General features: G+C 39.1%; 1 protein-coding gene across 1 annotated transcript; it reads left to right on the forward strand.

Moving 5' to 3' along the window:
- The first annotated feature begins 12,071 nt into the window (after nt 1-12,071).
- On the forward strand, nt 12,072-21,599 carry LOC109017889 (cystathionine beta-lyase, chloroplastic-like). The gene is made up of 13 exons (XM_035685279.1): nt 12,072-12,239; nt 12,888-13,050; nt 13,147-13,256; nt 14,612-14,682; nt 14,799-14,890; nt 15,202-15,289; nt 15,374-15,485; nt 17,658-17,754; nt 17,838-17,919; nt 18,847-18,964; nt 19,675-19,782; nt 19,867-19,969; nt 21,235-21,599. Exons 1-13 carry the CDS (start codon nt 12,096-12,098, stop codon nt 21,408-21,410), a joined length of 1,464 nt encoding a protein of 487 aa, XP_035541172.1. The 5' UTR covers nt 12,072-12,095; the 3' UTR covers nt 21,411-21,599.
- The last annotated feature ends 260 nt before the right edge of the window (nt 21,600-21,859 follow it).

Here is a 21,859-nt window from a genome sequence, read left to right on the forward strand (position 1 = left end):
TTGATGCCTTATTCCATTTATTTGCAGCTTGGTTTTGGTGAAATTAATCCTACTCCTGTTGTGCTTCAATTGGATGACCGTTTAGTTAAGAAACCAATAGGGATAGTTGATGATGTTTTGATCCAAATTGATAAGTTTTACTACCTTGTTGATTTTTTAATTTTGGATACTCAGTCGGTTATTGACTCTGAATCTAAGATTCCTCTCATATTAGGTAGACATTTCCTTACTACGGCTAATGTAATTATAAACTGCAGAAATGGGCTAATGAAACTATCTTTTGGAAACATTACCATGGAGGTCAACATTTTCCACATCAATAATCAGTCCAAGGAAGATGATAAGTGCCACCAAACATACATGATTGACACACGCATAGACAAGGGAGTTCACACAACTCATGATTCTGTTTCTCTTAAATATTTTCTTATTAATTCTGAGTTTGATACTATGAATGATTCATCTGATGTTATTGATGTTTGTGCTATTTTTAATGAACCTCAGGATTATGGCCCACATATTTGGCAATCGAAATTAGAAGAGCTGTCTAAGAAAAAGGAAAAGTAGATTCCTTCATGCATGGATAGTCCCAAATTGGAATTGAAGCCACTGCTCTCAGGTCTTAAGCATGCATTTCTCGACTAAGGTGATACTTTTCCTATTAGTATTTCTTCGAAATTGAATGCTAGTAAGCATAGGAAATTTCAGTTGACTAAGTTGGAGGAGCTGAGAAATACTGCTTATGAGAACTCTAAAATCTATAAGGCTAAAACGAAAGCATTTCATGATAAAAATATTGGTAGGAAGACGTTTAAGCCTAATGACCTAGTGTTCTTATATGATTCTAGACTCTATAAGCACCCAGGAAAATTTAGGTCTAGGTGGACCGGCCCTCTTGTAGTGAATAATTTTTTGCAAATAGGGTGGTAGAAATAGAAGATTTTAAGGATGGTCGGATTTTTAAAGTAAATGGTCAACGCCTTAAAGTATTAATTGATAGGCAAGTTCCAGAAGTGGAAGACACTCCACTTGTGGATCCGGTCTATCAACCTTGACCACACCACGCAGGTATGTTTTTCTTTATTTGTTTTGTTTTATTTTTGTTTTGTTTTATTTTCTTTCTTTTCCTTTTTGTTTGCTATTGTTTTCTTTGTTTTTGTTTGCAGGTTAGTTTCATTTTGTCATTTCAGTTTACCATCTTTGGTGCTTAGCGAGCTACCCACGTCACTCATCAGGTGTATTCTACTCTTTTTAGTTATTCCTCATTCAAATTTGATTCTTAAACATTGAGGACAATGGTTCAATTAAGTTGGGGGTGGTTGTGCAAATTCAGTATTGAAAATCCTTGTTGGAACTCTATGGCATATTTTCATGTGTCAATTTTTTTTTTAATTTTGCATAACACGTCATCCTTTTCACATGTGTACTCATTCTCATTCATAATCATCTTCGTGAATTCATCAAACCCACCATAATCATTTTTTGCTGAGGCATTCACAGAATCTTTAATGCACTCATCCAAGTTTTGTGGTAAGATGGTGGTTTGACACATGTAGCTAGAGAACTCTTTTGCTTAAGTATTAATGTGAGTCTTGGAAATTATTGAAAGCCTACAAATGCAATAAATTGTGATTAGCGTTCATTGATATGTTGAATTGGACACTTCTTTTGAGAATATCATTACATAGTTTGTGGTAAGAAGGTGGATATACTTGGGATATGACGAAGGTCAACTTAGGATCAACGTTTGAGCCTTTCAAGTTAACCATTTCCATTATAGACCCCTAGTAGCCAACTTTGAGCCAATAAACACATGTAACATTTTCTTTTCATATGCTCACATGCATGCCTCTCCACATTGGAGTATAGCTTATACACTAATTTTTTCTATCTTTGTTACTTCCAAGTGTGTACTAGATGTGGAATTTTTCTTTTTGAAATGAATAATAAAAAAAGAGAAAAAAAAAAGAAGAACACGAGTTACAAGGTGTTCAAATGAGTGAGTTTCAAAGGCAAAAATACCACTATTGGGTAGAAAATAGCAAAATACCAGGCTGACATGTAATTGATCACCAAATTATAAAAAGAAAATGATGAAAAAAGAAAAGAAAAAGAGGCATTATTTGATGATTTGAAAGGTTGAAGAGTACATCAAGTGAGAAGTGTGGTCTACTGATATATTTAATAAGATTTCCTTTGAATGTATTTGGAAGTTTTTGAATCTTTTTCCTTTACTTGTCATATAGCCTAACCTAAGCCACATTACAACCTTTTTGTTTTGACCGTTTTGATCCCAAGTAGGCCTGTGGAAAGAATGGTTGAATTCTCATTTGTTAGTGTTCATATCATAAGATCAATGCTTGCTTGTTGCTTGTTCATAATTACCTAAATCTCTATGTGATTGTGTGTACACCACTTGTCAACTTCATAGAGAGAGTCTTTACACGAAACACTATTATACCCGTGAGTTATGGAGTTGAACCTTTTGCTTGAGACGTTCTTGATGTTGCATGTGTCAAGGTTAGTGGTAAGATGGTTATAGCTTGGAGAACACACACACTCTGTGAATTGGTATAAGTGGATTGATCTTAATGGGTTATTGAATTCCTTAGTTTGTTTTTGATATGTGAATTTGGAAAATGTGAATTGGTGACCTATTTTAGTGATTCTCATCTCTTTCATCTCTTTAGTATAGAAATTGCTAGGAACTAGTAATAAGCAAGTTGGGGGATGTGATTTTAATGTGTATTCTTGAATTGAGTTTCTATTTACTTTGGGATACTCCTAAGCAGATTTTTATATTTAATTTCAGAGTCTATAAAAGAGCAAGTCCAAACCCATTCAAATTCAAAAGACTTTCAAGTGGGCAAGACGTTGGAACAAGGGCCATCTGGCTCTGCCAACCGATAAGTATCAATCCACGAAGTATAAAGCACAGGAACCAAACAATGAGCTCTGACCTACTAACAGCTATTCTCAACGCAGTCTAAATAACTTTTGCGAGTTTCGTGCAATATGTGAAATGCGTTGGTGAGGGAACATGGCCGGCCCTCAAGCTCTGCCAACCTATAAGTGCTAATCCACGAAGTATAAAGCACATGAACCAAGTCAGGAGCTCTGACCTGCTAAAAGCTATTATTTATCGTAGTCTAAATGACTTGCCGAGTTTTGTGCAATATGTAAAATGTGTTGGTGAAGGAGCAGGGCCCTCGGGCTCTGCCACCCTATAAGTGTCAATCCATAAAGTATAAAACATAGGAACCGAGCCACGAGTTCTGACCAGCTAACAGCTATTCTCCACGTAGTCTAAATGACTTGCCGAGCTTCGTGCAATATGTGAAATGCGTTGGTGAAGGAGTAGGGCCCTTGGGCTCTACTAACCAATAAGTGTCAATCCACAAAGTATAAAACACAGGAACCGAGCCACGAGCTCTGACCTGCTAACAACTATTCTCAACGCAGTCGAAATGACTTACTAAGCTTCGTGCAATATGTGAAATGCGTTGGTGAGGGAGCAGGGCCCTTAGGCTCTGCCAACCTATAAGTGTCAATCCACGAAGTATAAAGCACATGAATTGAGCTACGAGTTCTGACCTGCTAACAGCTATTCTCAACGCAATTTAAATGACTTGCTGAACTTCGTGCAATATGTGAAATGCGTTGGTGAGGGAGCAGGGCCCTTGGGCTCTGCCAACCTATAAGTACCAATCCACAAAGTATAAAGCACAGGAACCGAGCCACGAGCTCTAACCTACTAACAGCTATTCCCAACGCAGCCTAAATGGCTTGCCGAGTTTCGTGCAATATGTGAAATGCGTTGGTGAGGGAGTATAGCCCTTAGGCTCTACCAACTTATAAGTGCCAATCCATGTAGTATAAAGCATAGGAACTGAGCCACAAGCTTTGACATGCAAACAGCTGTTCTCAATGCAATTTAAATGACTTGCCGAGTTTTGTGCAATATGTGAAATACATTGGTAAGGGAGCAGGGCCCTCGGGCTCTACCAACCTATAAGTGTCAATCCACGAAGTATAAAGCATAGAAACCGAGCCACGAGCTCTGACTTGTTAACAACTATTCTCAACGCAATCTAAATGATTTGTTGAGTTTCGTGCAATATGTGAAATGCGTTGGTGAGGGAGCAGGGCCCTCGGGCTCTGCCAACCTATAAGTGACAATCCACGAAGTATAAAAGTACAAGAACCGAGCAACGAGATCTGACCTGCTAACAACTATTTTCAACGCAGTCTAAATGACTTGCCGAGCTCCGTGCAATATGTGAAATGCGTTGGTGAGGGTGCAGAGCCCTCAGGCTCTGCCAACCTATAAGTGCTAATCCACGAAGTATAAAGCATAGGAACCGAGCCACTTACTCTAACCTACTAACAGCTATTCTCAATGCAGTCTAAATGACTTGCCGATCTTCGTGCAATATGTGAGATGCGTTGGTGAGGGAGCAGGGCCCTCGGGCTCTGCCAACAAATAAGTGTCAATCCACGAAGTATAAAGCACAAGAACCGAGCCACGAGCCTTGACCTACTAACAGTTATTCTCAATGCAGTCTAAATGACTTGTCGAGCTTTGTGCAATATGTGAACTACGTTGGTAATGGAGCAGGGCCCTTGGGCTTTGCCAACCTATAAGTGTCAATCCACGAAGTGTAAAGTACAGGAACCAAGCCACGAGCTCTGACTTGCTAACAGTTATTCTCAACGCAGTCCAAATGACTTGCGAGGTTCGTGCAAGGATGTAGAAACAAATGAACAGGTACAAAAAATTATTTTATGTATAAACCAGGCCTTCGCGGGATACAAGTTTGGTCGGAAGAATGGAAAAATGGCGGCTCGGAAGAACTTCACATCGGTGGACCTTGCAGCGCTCGGATTGAAAAAGCTCAATTGAATAAAAGTGGAATAAAAATAAAAAGTCGTACGAATAGATTTACAAAAACAACGAGTCCTCTTATTTCCTGAACAGGGTTACAAACAGAGCGACAAGAAGGATTTTGCGACAACAAGAGCGGAATAAAAGCGAAAAGTCGTGCAAACAAATATACAAAAACAACAAGTCCTTTTATTTTCCGAATAGGGTTATAAACAGAGGTACAAGAAGAATATTACATCGGCAAAAGCTACAAAAATGAAAGGAAAAATCTTGTTCGGATAAGAACAAGATGATCAGCAGTGCAATATTCCCATTAAAGAAGTCGTCTAGTAGAATTCCACTTCCACCAGACATGATGGAGAGCTCGGCAGTACCGCCATGGCCAGACGTCCCCGGGGTACCATAACTCCTGGGACCTCCCTAGGCAACCATATGTCCCTAAGGCCTCCTGGGTTGTCCAGGTGTGTCTCATGGGAAAGCGTAGGCCCTTGAAATTCGAGGATATGGGAAATCCCAACCGACGTATTGCACGGATTTCATGGGACAGTTAATGAGGAGATTTGAGAATACGGGAAATCCCAACCGGTGCATTACACGGAGTTTGTGGAGCAGTTAATGAGGAGATTCGAGAATACGAGAAATCTCAACCAGCACATTACACGGAGTTCATATAGCAATTAATAAGAAGGTTAAATGCAAAGCCTCAACCACATGTTGCGCACAACACATGGAGAAGTTAACAGCAGACAAGACGACGCCGATAGAAGTGGAACAACATTAAGATCAAACAGGGAAGGAAGAGACGTCAATAAAAGTAGTTTCAGGATAAACATGAAATCAACAGTAGATTTAGATGCCCATGTGCGTAAAAGCGGTGTCGTGCGATAAAACACTTTGAACAAAGAGGTTTTTATGCTGTGAAACACCTGAGCATGGGTTCAACAGTAAAAGGACTACAGAATACAAACAGGTAAAAAAGGAAGAAAGGTCAAAAGCTTCGAATCAACCAAGCCCAGACAAATCAGAGGTATATTATTTTGTAGAAATTTATCAAAATTACTTCAAAAGCCAAAAGCAGGTCCGAGAACAGAGAAAATGGAACACGAATTATCAGCGCACGTCCACACAAATGTAAAGACTTAACAAGAGTCAAGATTGGTGCAAAGAATTGCCACCCGGCAAGCACCCCTACACAGGCACCTGCTCGCTACCCAACGAAGATTGATGTGCTGTAAATGCCTTTACATAGGCTCATCAAGTAAAATACTACAGGATACAACGAGCAAAAAAGGAGGAAAAATCATAATCTTCGATTCAGCCGAGCCCAGACAAAGCCAAAGGTATGTTATTTTGTATGAAGTTATCAAAATTATGTCAAAAATCCAATGCAGGCTTAAAAACAGCAAAGGTTGCACACAAACTGTTGGCATGCTTCCATACAAATATGAAGACTCGATAAGGATTTAGATCGGTGCAAAGGACCACCACTCAACAATTACCCTTACCAGGGTACCTGCTTGGTACCCATCTATACGAAAGGGTCTCACTTGCTACTGTATTAGCATTGAATCTCCTTCAACAATGAATGGAGTTAAACAGATCAACAAAGAAGAAAGGCCGGGAAATACAGTAAGCAGTACAGAAGCGAACAAGATATATATATATATATAATTAAAAGGCACCATTTCATTGCTATCGTCAAAATTACAAAACAAAAGGGACAAATACATGTAAGCGACATGAGGAGAAACTGGGAACTAAGGGGGAGCATCGCGGAAGGCTAAGGGCATGTCCTTTAGCCCCCACGTTAGAATTTTCTCGTAGGCATTCATGTTTAGTGAGATCTCTCGAAGATTCAGAGTACGGAGATCAGTCTCGGGGTTCTGAAGAAGCATTTCCTGAAGACGCTCAAGACCCTCATTATACCCATTGATCCAGGCTTTGTTGCGAAGGGTGGGAGCCTTTCTGAGTTGGGACTCTAGCTGGTATGCATGGTCCCGAGCTGCCCCTAAAGAAGACTTCATGCGAGAAACTGAGGCATGGGCAGCCTTCATCACATCTCCTTGTTTGGCTATTATCCCCAGGTACTTATGAAACATGCGACATCGAATCTGGGTAGCGCGCTTCTTTTCACTCGCTAGCGTTTCGATTGTCTCCTCAGTTTGCCTCAATGCTTCCTAATTGAATTCTAGCTTGCGCTCCAGCTCGGCCGCACGTTTCTTCTCATTCGTCAATTCTTTAGCGGTGTCTTCAGTTTGCCTCAACGCTTCTAGAGCAAACTCCAGCTCGCGCTCCAGCCTCAAACCAGACTGGGCTCGAAGATCCTCAAGGTCTCTCTTTGCAGACTCAAAAGCTTCGACTATTAAGGACATCTTAGTTCGGAATATGTCTATCTCCACATTCTTCTGTTGGAGTTCCTTATCCTTAATCTCGAGCTCCATGGCCACTGCCTTTAGCAACTTTCCTGTCTTCTTGGCTTCTTTCCGCTGGTCACGGATCTTCTGATTCCAGAGCGCGTTGTCCCCTCTCAAGGACTCATTCTCCACCTCTAGAGCGCGAAGGTCACCCATCAACTTCTCCCCTCGAAAGTTCAGTAGTTTGTTCAACGCCCTCTAAGTTCTTAAGTCTTCTTCAAGGGTCTCTTGCTCTCGGGAAACCAGATTAGCTAGCTGGTTAGCGGCTTGTGAAACCAACAGTAACAAAATTCATTAGCAAAGTATGAAAGATCGAAACGGCAATATAGGAAAGGTACTCACATTGGCGAAAAGAGGCCTGAACTTCTGGGCATATGCTTCAAAAGATTTTGCCCATGCATTCTTATAACCTAGCCTGGGACCTTGCGAATCCCCTGGCCCGGAAGAGGTAGCTGGCTCGACACACACCAATGACAGAAGGGCTTCGACATGCATGGAAGGTAGAAACATGGGAAGAATCATCCTCCGTGTCCACTACTACAATATCTTCTTGCAGAGGAGAAGACTCAGCTTGAGGGGCGTGGCTTTCTTGAGACAAATAAGTGGCTCGACATAAGGTAAAACAATGAATAATGAATAAAGGAAGAAAATCAGAGAAGGAAGAACAGATACTTGAGCAACGCCAGTCGAAGAGGTAACTCCTGGATCAGTGGGGGAACTGGCTCGACCACCTGTTCCAACATTGGAGAAAACACTGGGACTTCAGGAGGAACAGGTTCTGTAGCCCCCTCGGAGCATGGCTCCATGGACCAGAGCCGTTCGACAACCTTCGCGGAGCACGACTCCGCAATCTCAGAAGAAGTTAATCCTTTGCCCCTGGTGGGAGTAACTTCTATCTCCAAAGGCAGAACGGGAGGAGAGGTGGAGACCATTGGAAGGGGAATCAAAGGGCCACCAGAGGAAGCTGGACCAGAAAGTTCCAGGGGTGGAATAGAGGAGTTGGTGAAACACTCCCCAAAGGATGCCTCAACCTTGGCAAGCATTTCTTCGAAGCGAGCTATTCGCCTGCGCAAGGGGACTTCCTCCTCAAGGAGAGTCTCCTCGAAGGAAGGAAAAACATCCGTCGCCTGCCCGGGACCCCGAGGCACCTGGTTCTCAAAGGCCGAAGTAAAAAGAAAGGCAATAGCCACTTATGCTCCTTCTCCCCTCGCGGGGCCTACAAAAAAAAGGGGCTCAATGCCATCATCCTCTATTTAAGTGAATTTAACAAAGGGAAGGAATTTAGAAGTCTCGAAGAATTACCTTCAAGGGGTTGTTTATAGGAACGACTCTGTGGGAACCCTCTGCAGTTTGTTGGGTATTGCCCACTGAAGGAGGTCGGCGAGAACTACTCCTAGGAGCAGCTTGGTGAGAGCCATTCCCTAGAGTGGCTTTGTCAGAACTGCCCTCTGGGACGACTTACTAAGAGCCCTTTTTCTTCTTTTTAAGAGGAGCATTTGGCTTAGTGGTGGGGTGGTGAAGTGGCCGAGATCTCTCTGGTAGGAACCGACTAGGTGGGAACGAAAGTCCCTTCCTCTGTATGGGACTACTTGGCGCGGTTACCTTTGGGAGGAGAAGCTACACGACGCTTCTCTCTTGAGGAAAATGAGCTCTTTTATCGCGGCATTCTCCCTTGCATGGCCGGAGGGTGAACTCGATAAGAAGTCCCGACCTAACACATGAGCTCGGTGCTGGAGAACAAGATAGCGACGAATGCAATCGTCATTCAGTAGCGCATCAGTTTCAGCTAGGTCGGGATGAGCCATAACCCAGGATATGACAGAGGCAATTTGGAATTCGTCTATCTCTGACAGCATAATAGTAAGAGATTTGGTGGTCGGAACTTTACCTCAAACGGATCGAACTGCAAACTCGTTATATTCGTGCTCCCCCTCAGGGCATTCTCATCCAGAGCCCCTAACAAAAAAGAATCGCTGGTGCCATTCCTTTATCGAAGAATAACACATCTCCAAAATAGCGAAGCATTTTTCGGTAGAATAGGATTGGAAACTACGACAGTTCCCATCAAGCCGATTGATTTGGTAAACACTCAGAAACTCCCTGGTAGTTAGGTCGGGGTAATCCTCTGAGCCACTCAGAATGATCCGAAAGGCTACATAACTGGCCAGGACCAAGCGCCAAGCATTAGGGTTAAGCTGCGTTGGAGCAAGTTGTAGGAAGTCCAGGATGTCGCGCACCAGATGGCAGAATGGCAGACGCAGGCCAATGGAAAATATGTGGGGGATAAAGAGCCACCTTTGTCAACAGACCCTGCTTGTCAACTATTGTAGCATGAGGTTGAGGGAGTTCCAAAGCAGTCTCAGTAGGAATAGGGAATTCTCTGTAGAATAATTGAAGTTCGTTACTAGTCATAGTTGACGTCCACCCCTTCCCAGCGTAATAATTGAAATGGGCCTTGTTCGTGCTTCGTTTAGTCATGGTAAAGTTGACGGAAGAATCAGGAAAAATTTTAAGAGTTCAAAGAGACAAAGGAAAAGAGCGAGACGAAGATGAAAGGAAAGAATAGGAAGAAGGAACGAGGTAGAAAAAAAAAATAGGGACGAAACAGTTGCGTATCCAAAAAGATGACATAGGATTTGAAGACGCCTCGGCTGCAGGAGAACGACGTGATGTTTACCTACCGCAAGTGTACACAGAAGGAATCAATCCCGGGCAACGTTGGCATGTCAGAAAGCAGCTTTAATTAATGAGGCACACATTAATGATTACGGAGAGATCGGTTCGCAACAACAGTGAACAGGCGAGTGCCCATTTGTCTTCTACGTTTCCAGACCAGAGTTTAAAGGAAAAAATCTCTTAGAATTTCCAGTCCATGAGTGTGCTGAAAATTCGTGGGGTACTGTGAATGGAGAAAATCCCTTATACTAGGCCAAATGATGGGCCCAGATCACAACCCTGATATGTAGTCTGGGTCGGATTGGGCCAGAGGCAAGACCCAGCCATATCACATGAACTGAGTCAAACAAACAATAGAAGAGAGACCCGGGTCGAGCCAGGCCGGAGGGATAGAAGACGAAGGCAAGGCTTGAGAAGGAAGGGACATGGCATACATCACCAGATGGAAGGGATGCGGGACAGAAAGCCTACCGCATTTAATGCTGCACAGGGCAGAAAGCATGTCGCATTTAATGCGGCCCAAGGCAGAAGGCATGCCGCATTCAATGCGGCCCAGAGCAGAAGGCGTGCTGCATTCAATGCGACCCAAGGCCCGAGCAATGAGCAGCAAGCCTGAGCCCTTCACGACTTGACAAGGAGATGGCACAGGAGCAGCTCGGTGAATCAACAGCACAAGTGTATTATTCCTTGCTATGCAGTACCCCACCATGGTGAGGACCTGGTTGGTATCTATAAAAAGGACACTACGATCAACAGATAAGGTAATCAGTCAATCTATCACTATCACCTTACACTCTCATCTTCATTACTGTTTATCATCTTCTTCTTCGCCATACTGATTTAAGCATCGGAGGATCAACAGATCCTGAGATCCCCCTCAGTAGTTACTGTGCAAGTGATCGCTCATATACCGAGGGTGTGAAGTTGCTCAGGTCCGCAAAACACGACATCAACAAGAATATTCTTAATTAATTTGACAAAATATACAACATAAATACTCAATAATTTTTAATTATATATGTCATCAGATGAAATTTTAAAAATACCCAAGAATTACTTCTCTCTAAACTCAAACAAAATCCATTAGGTTGCAATTAATCTCGTAGTAATATTAGATATAATCTTTTAAAAAGAATAAGATCTATTATTAAAAAAATTAATTTTTTTATATAAATTTATATTTACTTACTTTTTTTTTCCTTTTTTTTAAACATTATACAACACTTAAGAAATCTCATTTGTTTTCACAGATGAGATGAGATGAGTTGAGATTAAAATTAAAAGTTGAATAAAATATTATTAGAATATATTTTTTTAATATTATTTTTGTTTTGAGATCTGAAAAAGTTGAATTGTTTATTTTATTTTGTGTGAAAATTTAAAAAAATTATAATAATTAAATGATATGAGATGATATGAGTTGAAAAAAGTTATGAAAACAAATGAGGCCTTAAAGACACTTCAGTGACTTCACCACTGCAAATATATTTATCTTAACTAACCTTAAACTGCTGCTAAGTGTTCACCAATAAAGCATTGGAGCAAAAAAAAAGAAAAAAAAAATAGAGATTTACTATTTATTATCTCTACATATTATATATTATATTTGTTTTTTTTGATTTTATTTTTTTTAAATTAATTGAATTTTTCTACTCATTATTTATGATTCCATATATCACATATTTTGAAAAAAAATAAAAAAAAATAAAACATATAGTATATGATGTATTGAGACGATAAATATAATCTTTCAAAGAAAATATAATAAGAAATCTCGATCCAATGGCAATGCACTGAGAAGTGATATAGAAGGGTGTAATAGTGTAAGTATGTATGTTAGTGAGGCAAAACTGATCCTTCAAAATTTTGCCAAATGGGAGGTTTCTCATGTTAGGAGAAATGACAATGCAATGGCTCACTTATTAGCAAAAGAAGCTCTTTCCATCTATGATGATATTGTAACTATGGGGATTCTTCCCTCTTGTTTTCCTCTTGAATAGATGAATGGAAATGACTTATGTTTCAAAAAAAAAAAAAAAAAAAAGAAATCTCGATCCAAGATTCCAAGCCCAATGTACGAAACTTAAAATGGCGTCTAGGTACAAGTTCTATCCCGACACATGCATTCGCTCCCCCTCACTCTCCCTCCACCAATATCACCAGGCCCCAAAACACTCCTTCCTTCCACTTCAACCATGGCTTTGACGTCTTCTATTTCTCTACGGCCTTTCTTTTCGTCCGCCACCACTGATCTAAACGACCACGTACGATTCCTAACATTTCTCTTTACACTTGTTCTATATTATTCTGCTCACCCCGCTTTCTTATTTTATTTGGTTTTGTTGGGGGATCAACAGCGTTTGCGCCTTATGATTCCGATCGTTTACCCTTATTTTCCAGTTGGTCAATGAGATTGGGAAAGCAGAGAAATCAATATTTTTGACAAACGACAGTACATTGTAGCATTCTTACTTAATTGAAGCGATCTGTCCATTTTATATAAAGATTGAGCTTCATTTTTTATGTTTTGGGAACTTATGCAACACATGACTGGCAATTTTAACTTCTTTAATTTTATAGATCCATCCGCTTTCCTTGATAAGCGTCGGATTTTAGGGTTAAGTCCTACTCGATCTTATCAATAAATACTCCGGGTTAACGTTCTATTTGGTTGAGGAGAAAATGTGGAGCAAAATATTGGCTGAACTCAGGTTTTATTGTTTTCATTTTGAAAGTGGAAGAAGTGTGAATACGAAATCATTTGAAAGTCGGATTTCTTTTCGTTAAAAACTAGAAACATGGGAAGAATGCAATTTATTAGTATTTTCTGTTTAATTTATTTTTTTAAAACTGGATCATCCAACTGAAGGTTTTAGGTGATTTGATTCAAATTCTGGTTGGTGTTTTCTCAGAGCTTAATCTCAGGGAACTTGTTGAAGAACTTTTCGCTCAATAGACCAACTTTGAAAGGAAGCCAGTTGTTTAGGAGGTCGTTCAAATTGACTTGTTCAATAGACAGAGAAATGGATGTTAGCACATCGGCTTTGATTGATGGTGTAGCAGAGTGCCTAAATGGTATTTTCATATAGATGCTGTCTAAATATACGGAATGTTGATTCAATCAAAGTATATGGTTTTCACCTTATTTGTAGTTATTTTGTTTTGTTGCAGAAACGCAGGTGGAGCCAAGTATTTCAACCATGGTGCTGAATTTTGAGAATAAGTTTGATCCTTATGAAGCGATCAGTACACCAATTTACCAAACTGCTACTTTTAAGCAGGTGACCTGGAGAAATTCACTCTAACTTTCGTGAACTTGTTTGTTTATAGTATTTAGGAGATAGGGGCATGAGTTTTATTCATCAAGAAGTTTCATGCATTATATGACTCTAATTATGCAACTTAAGTCTTCTCATAGAAAAAACATTGTGCAACTTAAGTCATTTTTTTTTATTATAAAATAAAAACTATTGGACTGGATCCTTTAGTTGTTATGCATTAACTTGGGTAAATATGACTTGTGAATTATTTTGGACAATGAAAGTATTCAACCTCTTGAGTAATTTTTTTGCCGTTAGCGCATGAAGGAAGCAAAAGCTAGGAACTTAATCTGTTTCACTCAGGGAAAGGGATAAGTGGCGATGTCATGAAGTAGATAGAGGAAGGTCATGATGACCATGGACCTGTCCAATTTGGGCTGTCTCCTCAGTAATTCTACTTGTGCACTTTTTTTATTGGTATCTAATGTGTGCCCTTGAAGTTGTAGTTTAGTTCATCTTGAAGGAGGTAATCTTTTCCCTTGTCATTTAATTTGGTCTTTCAATAAGCTTCAATTTTTAAAGAGGGGGAGGAGAGGTTGATGTGCACGATGTTCTCAAAAGTTACTTTTAATTGTTCCGCTTTTCAATCTTTGTCACTTTACCCATCACTCCATTGCCAATACCTTTAAGCTCTCCTTTTGCTGCTAGCCTACTACTTCTCTCTATCCAAGACCCATAATGTTGTCAAAGTTCGCATTGATAGTTCTTAAGAATTTTGTTGATTCTTAATGCAACTATTGTCAGACCTTTCCCAAATTTTAAAGATCTCATCCCCTCTCTAGACCTGATGGCATAAGGACTGGTCTCCAAATGGGAGAACCACATTCGAACCCCCTACCCCCTTTATCCAAAAAAAAAAAAAAAAAGAAGTAGCGCTACATGTGCTAAATGTACTCCCCCTTTAACATTTGATAATTTTTTTTTTAAAGATCTCATCCCCCCTTTGTTAACTAGAGATGAAGAAGTTTAAATCAGTAAACATTACAGTATTCTCTTCAGATGAACTCAACAATGAGTGGTGTTGTATTATAACAGTATTCTCTTTTCATAACTTCCTTGTATCTCTAAACTAGCATGCATAGGCAACGCTCTTGTATATGTCTCGTATACTCAGGCCTTTGTCTATTTTATGCTCAATAAAATTTTGTTTATCAATAAAAAAAAAAGTTAACACTCATCAATAACTTCCATTATCTCATAGCGTGCTAAGTGAGCATCACCCCTATGCATTTATCAATGTTTTGTGGTGTCTTAATTGCCTAACATACTCAATATATTTGTTACTTGAATTGTGTCTTCAATACTCTGTTATGCAGCCATCAGCAACCGAAAATGGCCCCTATGATTATACCAGGAGTGGAAATCCTACACGGGACGCTTTAGAAAGGTGAAACTTTTGCTTGGTGTACAAATATAGTTGAATCAGCTTTGTCAATCTTTAAAATAACTACTGTTCTTTTCTCTGTCTCTCTCCCTGATGAACTTTATGTGCTGTATTCTTAGCCTCCTCGCAAAGCTTGATAAAGCAGATCGAGCATTTTGCTTCACTAGTGGAATGGCTGCTTTGGCTGCTGTTTCTCATCTTGTTGGAACTGGTGCTTCTCAACATCATTAATTTATTATGTTTCGTGAAGTTAATATAAGCAGCACTCCCTGTTATTATGAGCAACATTCCTTATGCATGCATTGGACTCTCAAAGGATTATTCAATGCTATCATACTAGTTGGACTGGTGTCCTTTAGAGTTATAGTTGCCATACACCGTGCAGATATTGTTTATGAAAGTCCCATATGCACTGGTTTGATGAAAAAAGAAAAATAGCCACTCCTCTGTTGGCTGCTGAGTGCAATTGTTTAAACTATTTGAAATTTATCATTTTATAAATTGCTAACAGTGTCATTTTAGGTGAGGAAATTGTTGCTGGAGATGACCTGTATGGTGGTTCTGATCGGTTGCTGTCAAAAGTAATTCCAAAAAATGGAATAGTAGTGAAGTTAGTATTTCTTTCTCTTTCTCCTTTGTTCACATTGACTCAACTACATGTAATATTTAACTCTGAACTGCTTGCAATATACAGGCGAGTAAATACAAGTGATTTGGATGAGGTTGCATCTGCCATCGGACGGCGAACAAAGCTTGTCTGGCTGGAGAGTCCAACCAACCCTCGGCAACAAATATCTGATATTAGAGTATGACGTCTTGTTCTAAAATTGTGAAATTAGGTTATCGAATACTATATTTGGTTCATTGTTGCTGCGGCATGCTCATAAGAAATGGAGAAAAATTTACTATCTGGCTGTTCATCTGCTGAGATATGATGCATAATAGCTTGTGTTATGTGAAACTAAGTGGCCTTCTGGGTACTACTGCTTGAGAGGGTGGTCTAGACACTGAGGTACTATTTGGTGGAAATAATCTTTGGATGAAGTCTTTGCTACACAGTTACTGCTATTGACCCATTATGAAATGACTAAGTTATGTGAAAACTAATTGCCTTCCGGGTAATACTGCTTGAGAGGGTGGTCAAGATATTGAGGGACTATATGGTGGAAATCATCTATGGATGGATTCTTTGCTACAGAGTTACCGCTATTGACCTGTTATGATAAGACTAAGGATGCACGATGCATTCATTCTTCCTGGCTTGAGTTTCTCCAGGCTCTTGAGGGATTCCATGTTTGTGGATTTAACCCCTAGGGGTTGGCTCAAGTGGTAAGGGCCTTGGGCTTGGGGGTATACTCCTCCCAGGTTTAAGGTTTAAATCCCCTAGGGTGCAAACAATCTCTGGGGGCATCGGACTGGGGGATTTTCCCGAGGTGCATTTGTGGAAAACACCTTGCCGAGGGCCTGTGCACCCCTAGGATTAGTCGGGATGTTGTTCCTGGACACCCGGTGCCAATAAAAACAAAACAAAATATAAGCATTATGTTTGTTGTAAGTTCACCCCAAAAATTCAAATTTTAAGATGTAAACTGAAGTATTCATGCAGGACATGATTAATCATTTTGGGATATTTAAAAAGTAAATCCCAAGGGGTTGGCCCAAGTGAAGACCTTGTTCTTGGGGTATCACTCCCTTCAAGGTCCAAGGTTCAACACCTCATGGGTGCAAACAATCCTTTGGGGCCACATTCCCTAGTGAACAACTAGCGATTTAACCAGTTCCGTGTAGGGAAACTTTTGAGTGTGGTGTACAGGACTAGGGTTTACTCTGTAAGGGTGGTTCCGAAGGGCCCTGCCTTGGAGAGGTTCCCCGACATAAAAAAAAAAGGATATTTAAAAAGACATTCAGACTAAATTTTGAGGTGATGAAACATAAAATGTATCTCTGAATTAGTTATTCCATGTCGTGCAATTCTGTTTTATAGTTCTGTCATTATATTTCCACATTTTCAGGCTAGAATCTAAGAATTCAGAATCAAGGTTTGAAAGGTAAGGAATGTTGCTGATGGTGGACACTGGATGCATCTCTGTGTCATTTTATTTTGTTGGATAATAAACATAGCTTGTTTATCATCTAACAAAATAACGATTACTGTTGGTCCATTATTCTCTATTATTCTTTCTGTTCATAAAATTATTTTTTATCAGTAAACAAGGATTTTATTGATGATATAGATAGGCATTGTCCAAGTACATGAGACATATACAAAAGCAACACCTAAGCATGAGGTCCAGCGATACAAGAAAATAATGGCTGTTCAAGCCATTGAAACCTATTACAAAATCAAGGCGCCCCTAGAGGCAAAGTTTTTTGTATGGATGGCTTCCATGGGGAGGATCCTCACTCTAGACAATCTAAGGAAACATCGAATCATAGTCTGGATTGGTGTTGTATGTGTAAAAAGAGTGGAGAGTTGGTTGACAATCTACTACTTCATTGTGAGATTGGCAGGACATTTTGGAATGAAGTTTTTGTTGGGTGGGATTAGCTTGGGTGATGCCGAGACGGGTAGTGGACCTTCTCTTCTAGCTTCTTGGAAAGCCATTTAGGGTAACTCTCAGATCGCATCTATTTGAAAAATGGTTCCAATATGTTTATGGTGGTGTATTTGGAGGGAGAGGAACCAAAGAGGTTTTGAAGAACAAGCGCGGTAAACAGAAGAGCTTAGAAGTCTATTTTTCAATACTTTACTCCATTGGTAGATTGTAATTGATTTTCATGGCTTATCATTGCATGAATTCCTTGTATCTCTAAACTAAGCACGCCTAGCTATTGCTCTTGTATATGTTTCGTATACTTGGGCTTTTGTCTATTCTCTTGATCAATAAAATCTTGTTTACCGATAAAAAAATAAAAATAAAGCTATAATCAAAATAAGTGACTTTCTTTTTGTCTTTGCTATATTCATCCCTTTTCAGAAAATAGCAGAGATGACTCATAAATATGATGCTCTTCTGTTGGTGGATAATAGTATGATGTCCCCAATATTGTCACAACCCTTGACACTCGGAGCAGGTTAGCAATATGTTATAGATGTAAATTTGGTGTTTGCCAATTCCAGTATTTCTTTGTTATAATCTCGGTCCTTCTCTTCCTAGACATCGTTATGCACTCAGCTACAAAATTTATTGCTGGACATAGTGATCTCATGGCCGGCGTGCTTGCTGTGAGAGGGGAAAGGTTGTGTCTCTTGCTCCGTTCTTTCATATGGAATATATAAGATTACTTTTGTTTTGGTACTTTCAAAGTTCCATCTCTCATTCAGTATTTGAAAACTATGAACCCATTTGGAAACAAGTGTTGACCTTGTTGCTGACTAAAATAGCATGCTTTGGTGTATTTACTGGACTGAAAACCTTAAGAGGATAATCTTATAGGTCAAAATTTGTAGAAGCTCTTCATGATGTTGGTTTGATGCAAGTTCCATATGGTTGTTTGACTTCTCTATGAATAGTATTGTCTAACATCGGACACACTTGTTTGCTTGTATATTGTTTGGTTGGTATTTCATACATAAGGGAGAGTTCTAGATTCCTGTCTGTAGTCCTATATATGATTACGTAATTTGTATGTGACTGTCTGTGGTCCTATTTAAGCTTGTGTTACAGGTGCACACATGTGCGCGTGTGTAATTTTTTAACTGAGGATTAGCAATCCAAACCGCAAGGGGCAAACTGTATGCGATATGAGAATTGAGGGTGATTTGTCTTCTTAATTTGCAAGTTTGACAATTTAGTGGGAGTCAGTGGTATATTCCATCCCCAAATAGCTTATTACAGTATTAAAAACTTAGAATTATTAGTAGTACATTATACGTACCTGCTTCTTAAATTATTAAGAACTGTACATTTATTTTTTGCATATGTTAGCACTGGTGCATTCTGGAGTTTTGATGTACTCTAGGTTTAAATTGTAATTCGCCACTCACATGCTCTGGCTCCGGTTGTCACACATGCTCTATGCTCTAGTACCGGTGACCTTGTTTTCAACCTGATAAATCAGTTGGATCTTCTGATTTTTCCACATTTGTCATATTTTTCTTGTTATGAATCTATTTCTTATTGCATCTCATTCTATAATTTCACCCACTGTTCTCATATTTTCCAGCTTGGCAAAAGACTTGTATTTCCTACAAAATGCAGAAGGCTCTGGGCTAGCTCCATTTGACTGTTGGATCTGCTTACGAGGAATTAAGACAATGGCTTTACGAGTTGAGAAGCAACAGGTGCTTCTTCAAACCTTCTTTAATTACCTTCATATTTTTCTTTCAATAGACATCCAATGATATTGACATTTTGTTTCATTTTTCTTGTGTTAATTGGGGTTTGGACATAATCTTTATTGACTTAAAATCAGGATATGACCCAAATAGGGACTCAGTATTCCTTGAGTAAATTGTTTTTCTTATTGATTTGTTTGTTGCCACATTGGAATAGATCCTAGAATTAGTTAATTTTGTCATATATTACCTCTGTCCCATGTTGTTTGTCGAATTTTCCAAATTTACCCGCTTAAGAAAAAAAATTCGATGAATACTTGATCATCTCAAATTCTCGATACAATTTTCCAAATTAATTGTTAAAAGAATAAGGATGTATGGGGGAATGGTTTCTATTTGCATTTCAAGATTTCATTTGTGTTCATGTTGGTGATTTGTAATGTGAAATGGAAAATTTTTAAAGAGTTTTATGCTATAATTTTTAGACCTGAACAAACAGTATGAGGCAACAAAAGTTGCAAATATGGACAAACATTATGGGACCGAGGGAATATGTGGCAAAAAATATAGAATTTATAAAATGCAATATTAATTCCGAATGCTAAATTTTATGCTAATCGTTCTTGAAGAGCAAATGGTTTCTTTTAGTGCTGCCTTTCATCTTCTTCTGCTCTGTGTTTTCTTACTCTAAAGAGATGTTTTCACATCTTTGGCAGGAGAATGCACAGAAGATTGCTGAATTTCTTTCATCCCATCATCGAGTGAAGAAAGTTTACTACGCTGCTCTTACTAATCATCCTGGATACGATTTACATAATTCCCAGGTACTGTCATCAGATGGAATTATAGATTGATGCTGTCATACACAATATAACTCTGGCAAACATTTATATGTTAACCTATTGCAGGCAAAGGGTGCAGGGTCTGTGCTTAGCTTTTTAACGGGCTCACTGGCACTCTCAAAGCATATTGTTGAGACTACCAAGTACTTCAGCATAACTGTCAGTTTTGGTAATCATCTTTCCTGACTAAAGATCATTAAAAGAAGGAAAAATAAAAAAGATAACAGATGATGAAAAAGGAAAATTTTAAATCTTAAGTGATTGGTTTCTCCAAGGTATCAGATGGTTAACAAAAATTGCAGATGAAATTCATGGGGAAATTAGAAATTTTCAATTCAAATTAACATTTGATTTTAATGGAGGACATTGAAACAAATTCTTCAAATGAGGTGATTGATCGCTGAAATTTAAAATTCATAGGATGGTTGCAAATGGGAAGGTATTTCACCGGGGGGGTGGGAGGTGGGATTTACCTGAACTTTTAATTTGGAAGTTAAATCATAGGGTTAGAACTGAATTAAAATAGCAATCTGATTCCGTTTTGCATTATAGTAGTCCATGGCCGTTCTGGATTCTTATTCCTCTTCCCTTAAACTAGGTGTTCCTCCTATACACTCCCCCAGTATACTTGAGTTTCACACCTTGAGCTCTTTAATTAATCTTTATGTATAGAAAATAGTATAATATAGCTCTTATCATTTGTGGCTTGGAAGTAGCTTGAGCTGGGTTAACAAGTGATACATAATGTAACAGTCTAAAAAAGACCAAGCAACATCTGAGCCCATGCTCCAAATGTATCAGTCAATATTATAATTGGAGCTCCTTGATATCATTATAAATCATAAGAACTTCTCTCCCAAGCGATATGGGTCCCATTCACCAGCCCCCTATACACAGTCAATCTGAGATATTACACTCCCCCTTTAAATCTCCGACGTCCTTGTCAAGCCATTCTGTTATAGGTGTAGCACGGCTCAGTCCACACTTGCTATAATGGTTCTGATACTATTTATAACAATGCAATGAAAGCTCAAGTCACGTATGGACAGAGTATTAGTTAATGTTGCAAGTGGAGCTCGATGGAATCATAAGAGCTCATTTCAAGGCAATGTAGAATCTCATTCAACACTCTCTAAGGCTCACTCAACCAGAATGAATGTTACACATAATGTTGATAGGTTGTGATATATCTCATGCAAAACATGTTTCTTCACTGTATGTATGAATAAACTCTCTGACTATGATCCCAAATCCAATTACTGCTTCATAACTTTGTAAGATATCTGGTTGTAAACTCATCAAGAAAATATATTGTAGAGGAACACTTTTGGGTGGAAATCATTGTTTGGTTTACTTTTTACCCATAAACTAATGTCTGTGCAGTTTATTAGAAGATGGTTTTGTTTTGTAAGTGTTTGTGTTTTACATTGGTAGGGAGTGTGAAGTCCCTCATAAGCATGCCCTGCTTCATGTCTCACGCAAGCATTCCTGCTGCAGTACGTGAGGCCAGAGGGTTGACAGAAGATCTGGTCAGAATATCAGTGGGGATCGAGGATGTGAATGATTTAATTGCTGATTTAGACCACGCGCTTAGAACTGGACCTCAGTAGGCGCCCGCAGTAACCTGAAACAGCTTCAAATTATTTACATACAGATAATATGACTAAACGTGCGTAGGAATGGTTCCCTTATTAAAAAAGTGCGTAGGAATGGTCCAATTGTGGAGCTTTGTAGGATTTGGTTTCTGCAATTTTGAATGCTTGATTGGAATGCATCTCATTTTTCTTTTGTGGCCCAAAGCAGGCTATCCTTTCTTGCAAGGCTTGTGCAAGCCTGTTGACCAACGCAGCAGGCAAGGTACACGTTCTTGTTCTTTTCTTCTTTTCTTTTTTATTTTTTTGGTTCCCTCGTGATTTCTCGATTTAGACTAGTTTGAATATACAAAATCATCTTATTTCATTTTATCATTACAATTTTTTCAAACTCCACAATATAAAATAATGAATTCAATTTTTTCAAGTTTTAAAATAAAAATAATATTAAAAAAATTATATTCTAA

This window comes from Juglans regia, chromosome 14, assembly GCF_001411555.2.
Source record: "Juglans regia cultivar Chandler chromosome 14, Walnut 2.0, whole genome shotgun sequence".
In the NCBI taxonomy this organism is placed as follows: Eukaryota; Viridiplantae; Streptophyta; class Magnoliopsida; order Fagales; family Juglandaceae; genus Juglans; species Juglans regia.

Coding starts and splice junctions, on each gene's coding strand:
- LOC109017889 (XM_035685279.1), top strand. CDS start 12,096: ATGCATTCGCTCCCCCTCACTCTCCCTCCACCAATATCACCAGGCCCC. Junction 12,240..12,887: donor CCACTGATCTAAACGACCAC/GTACGATTCCTA, acceptor GTGTTTTCTCAG/AGCTTAATCTCAGGGAACTT. Junction 13,257..14,611: donor AAACTGCTACTTTTAAGCAG/GTGACCTGGAGA, acceptor TCTGTTATGCAG/CCATCAGCAACCGAAAATGG.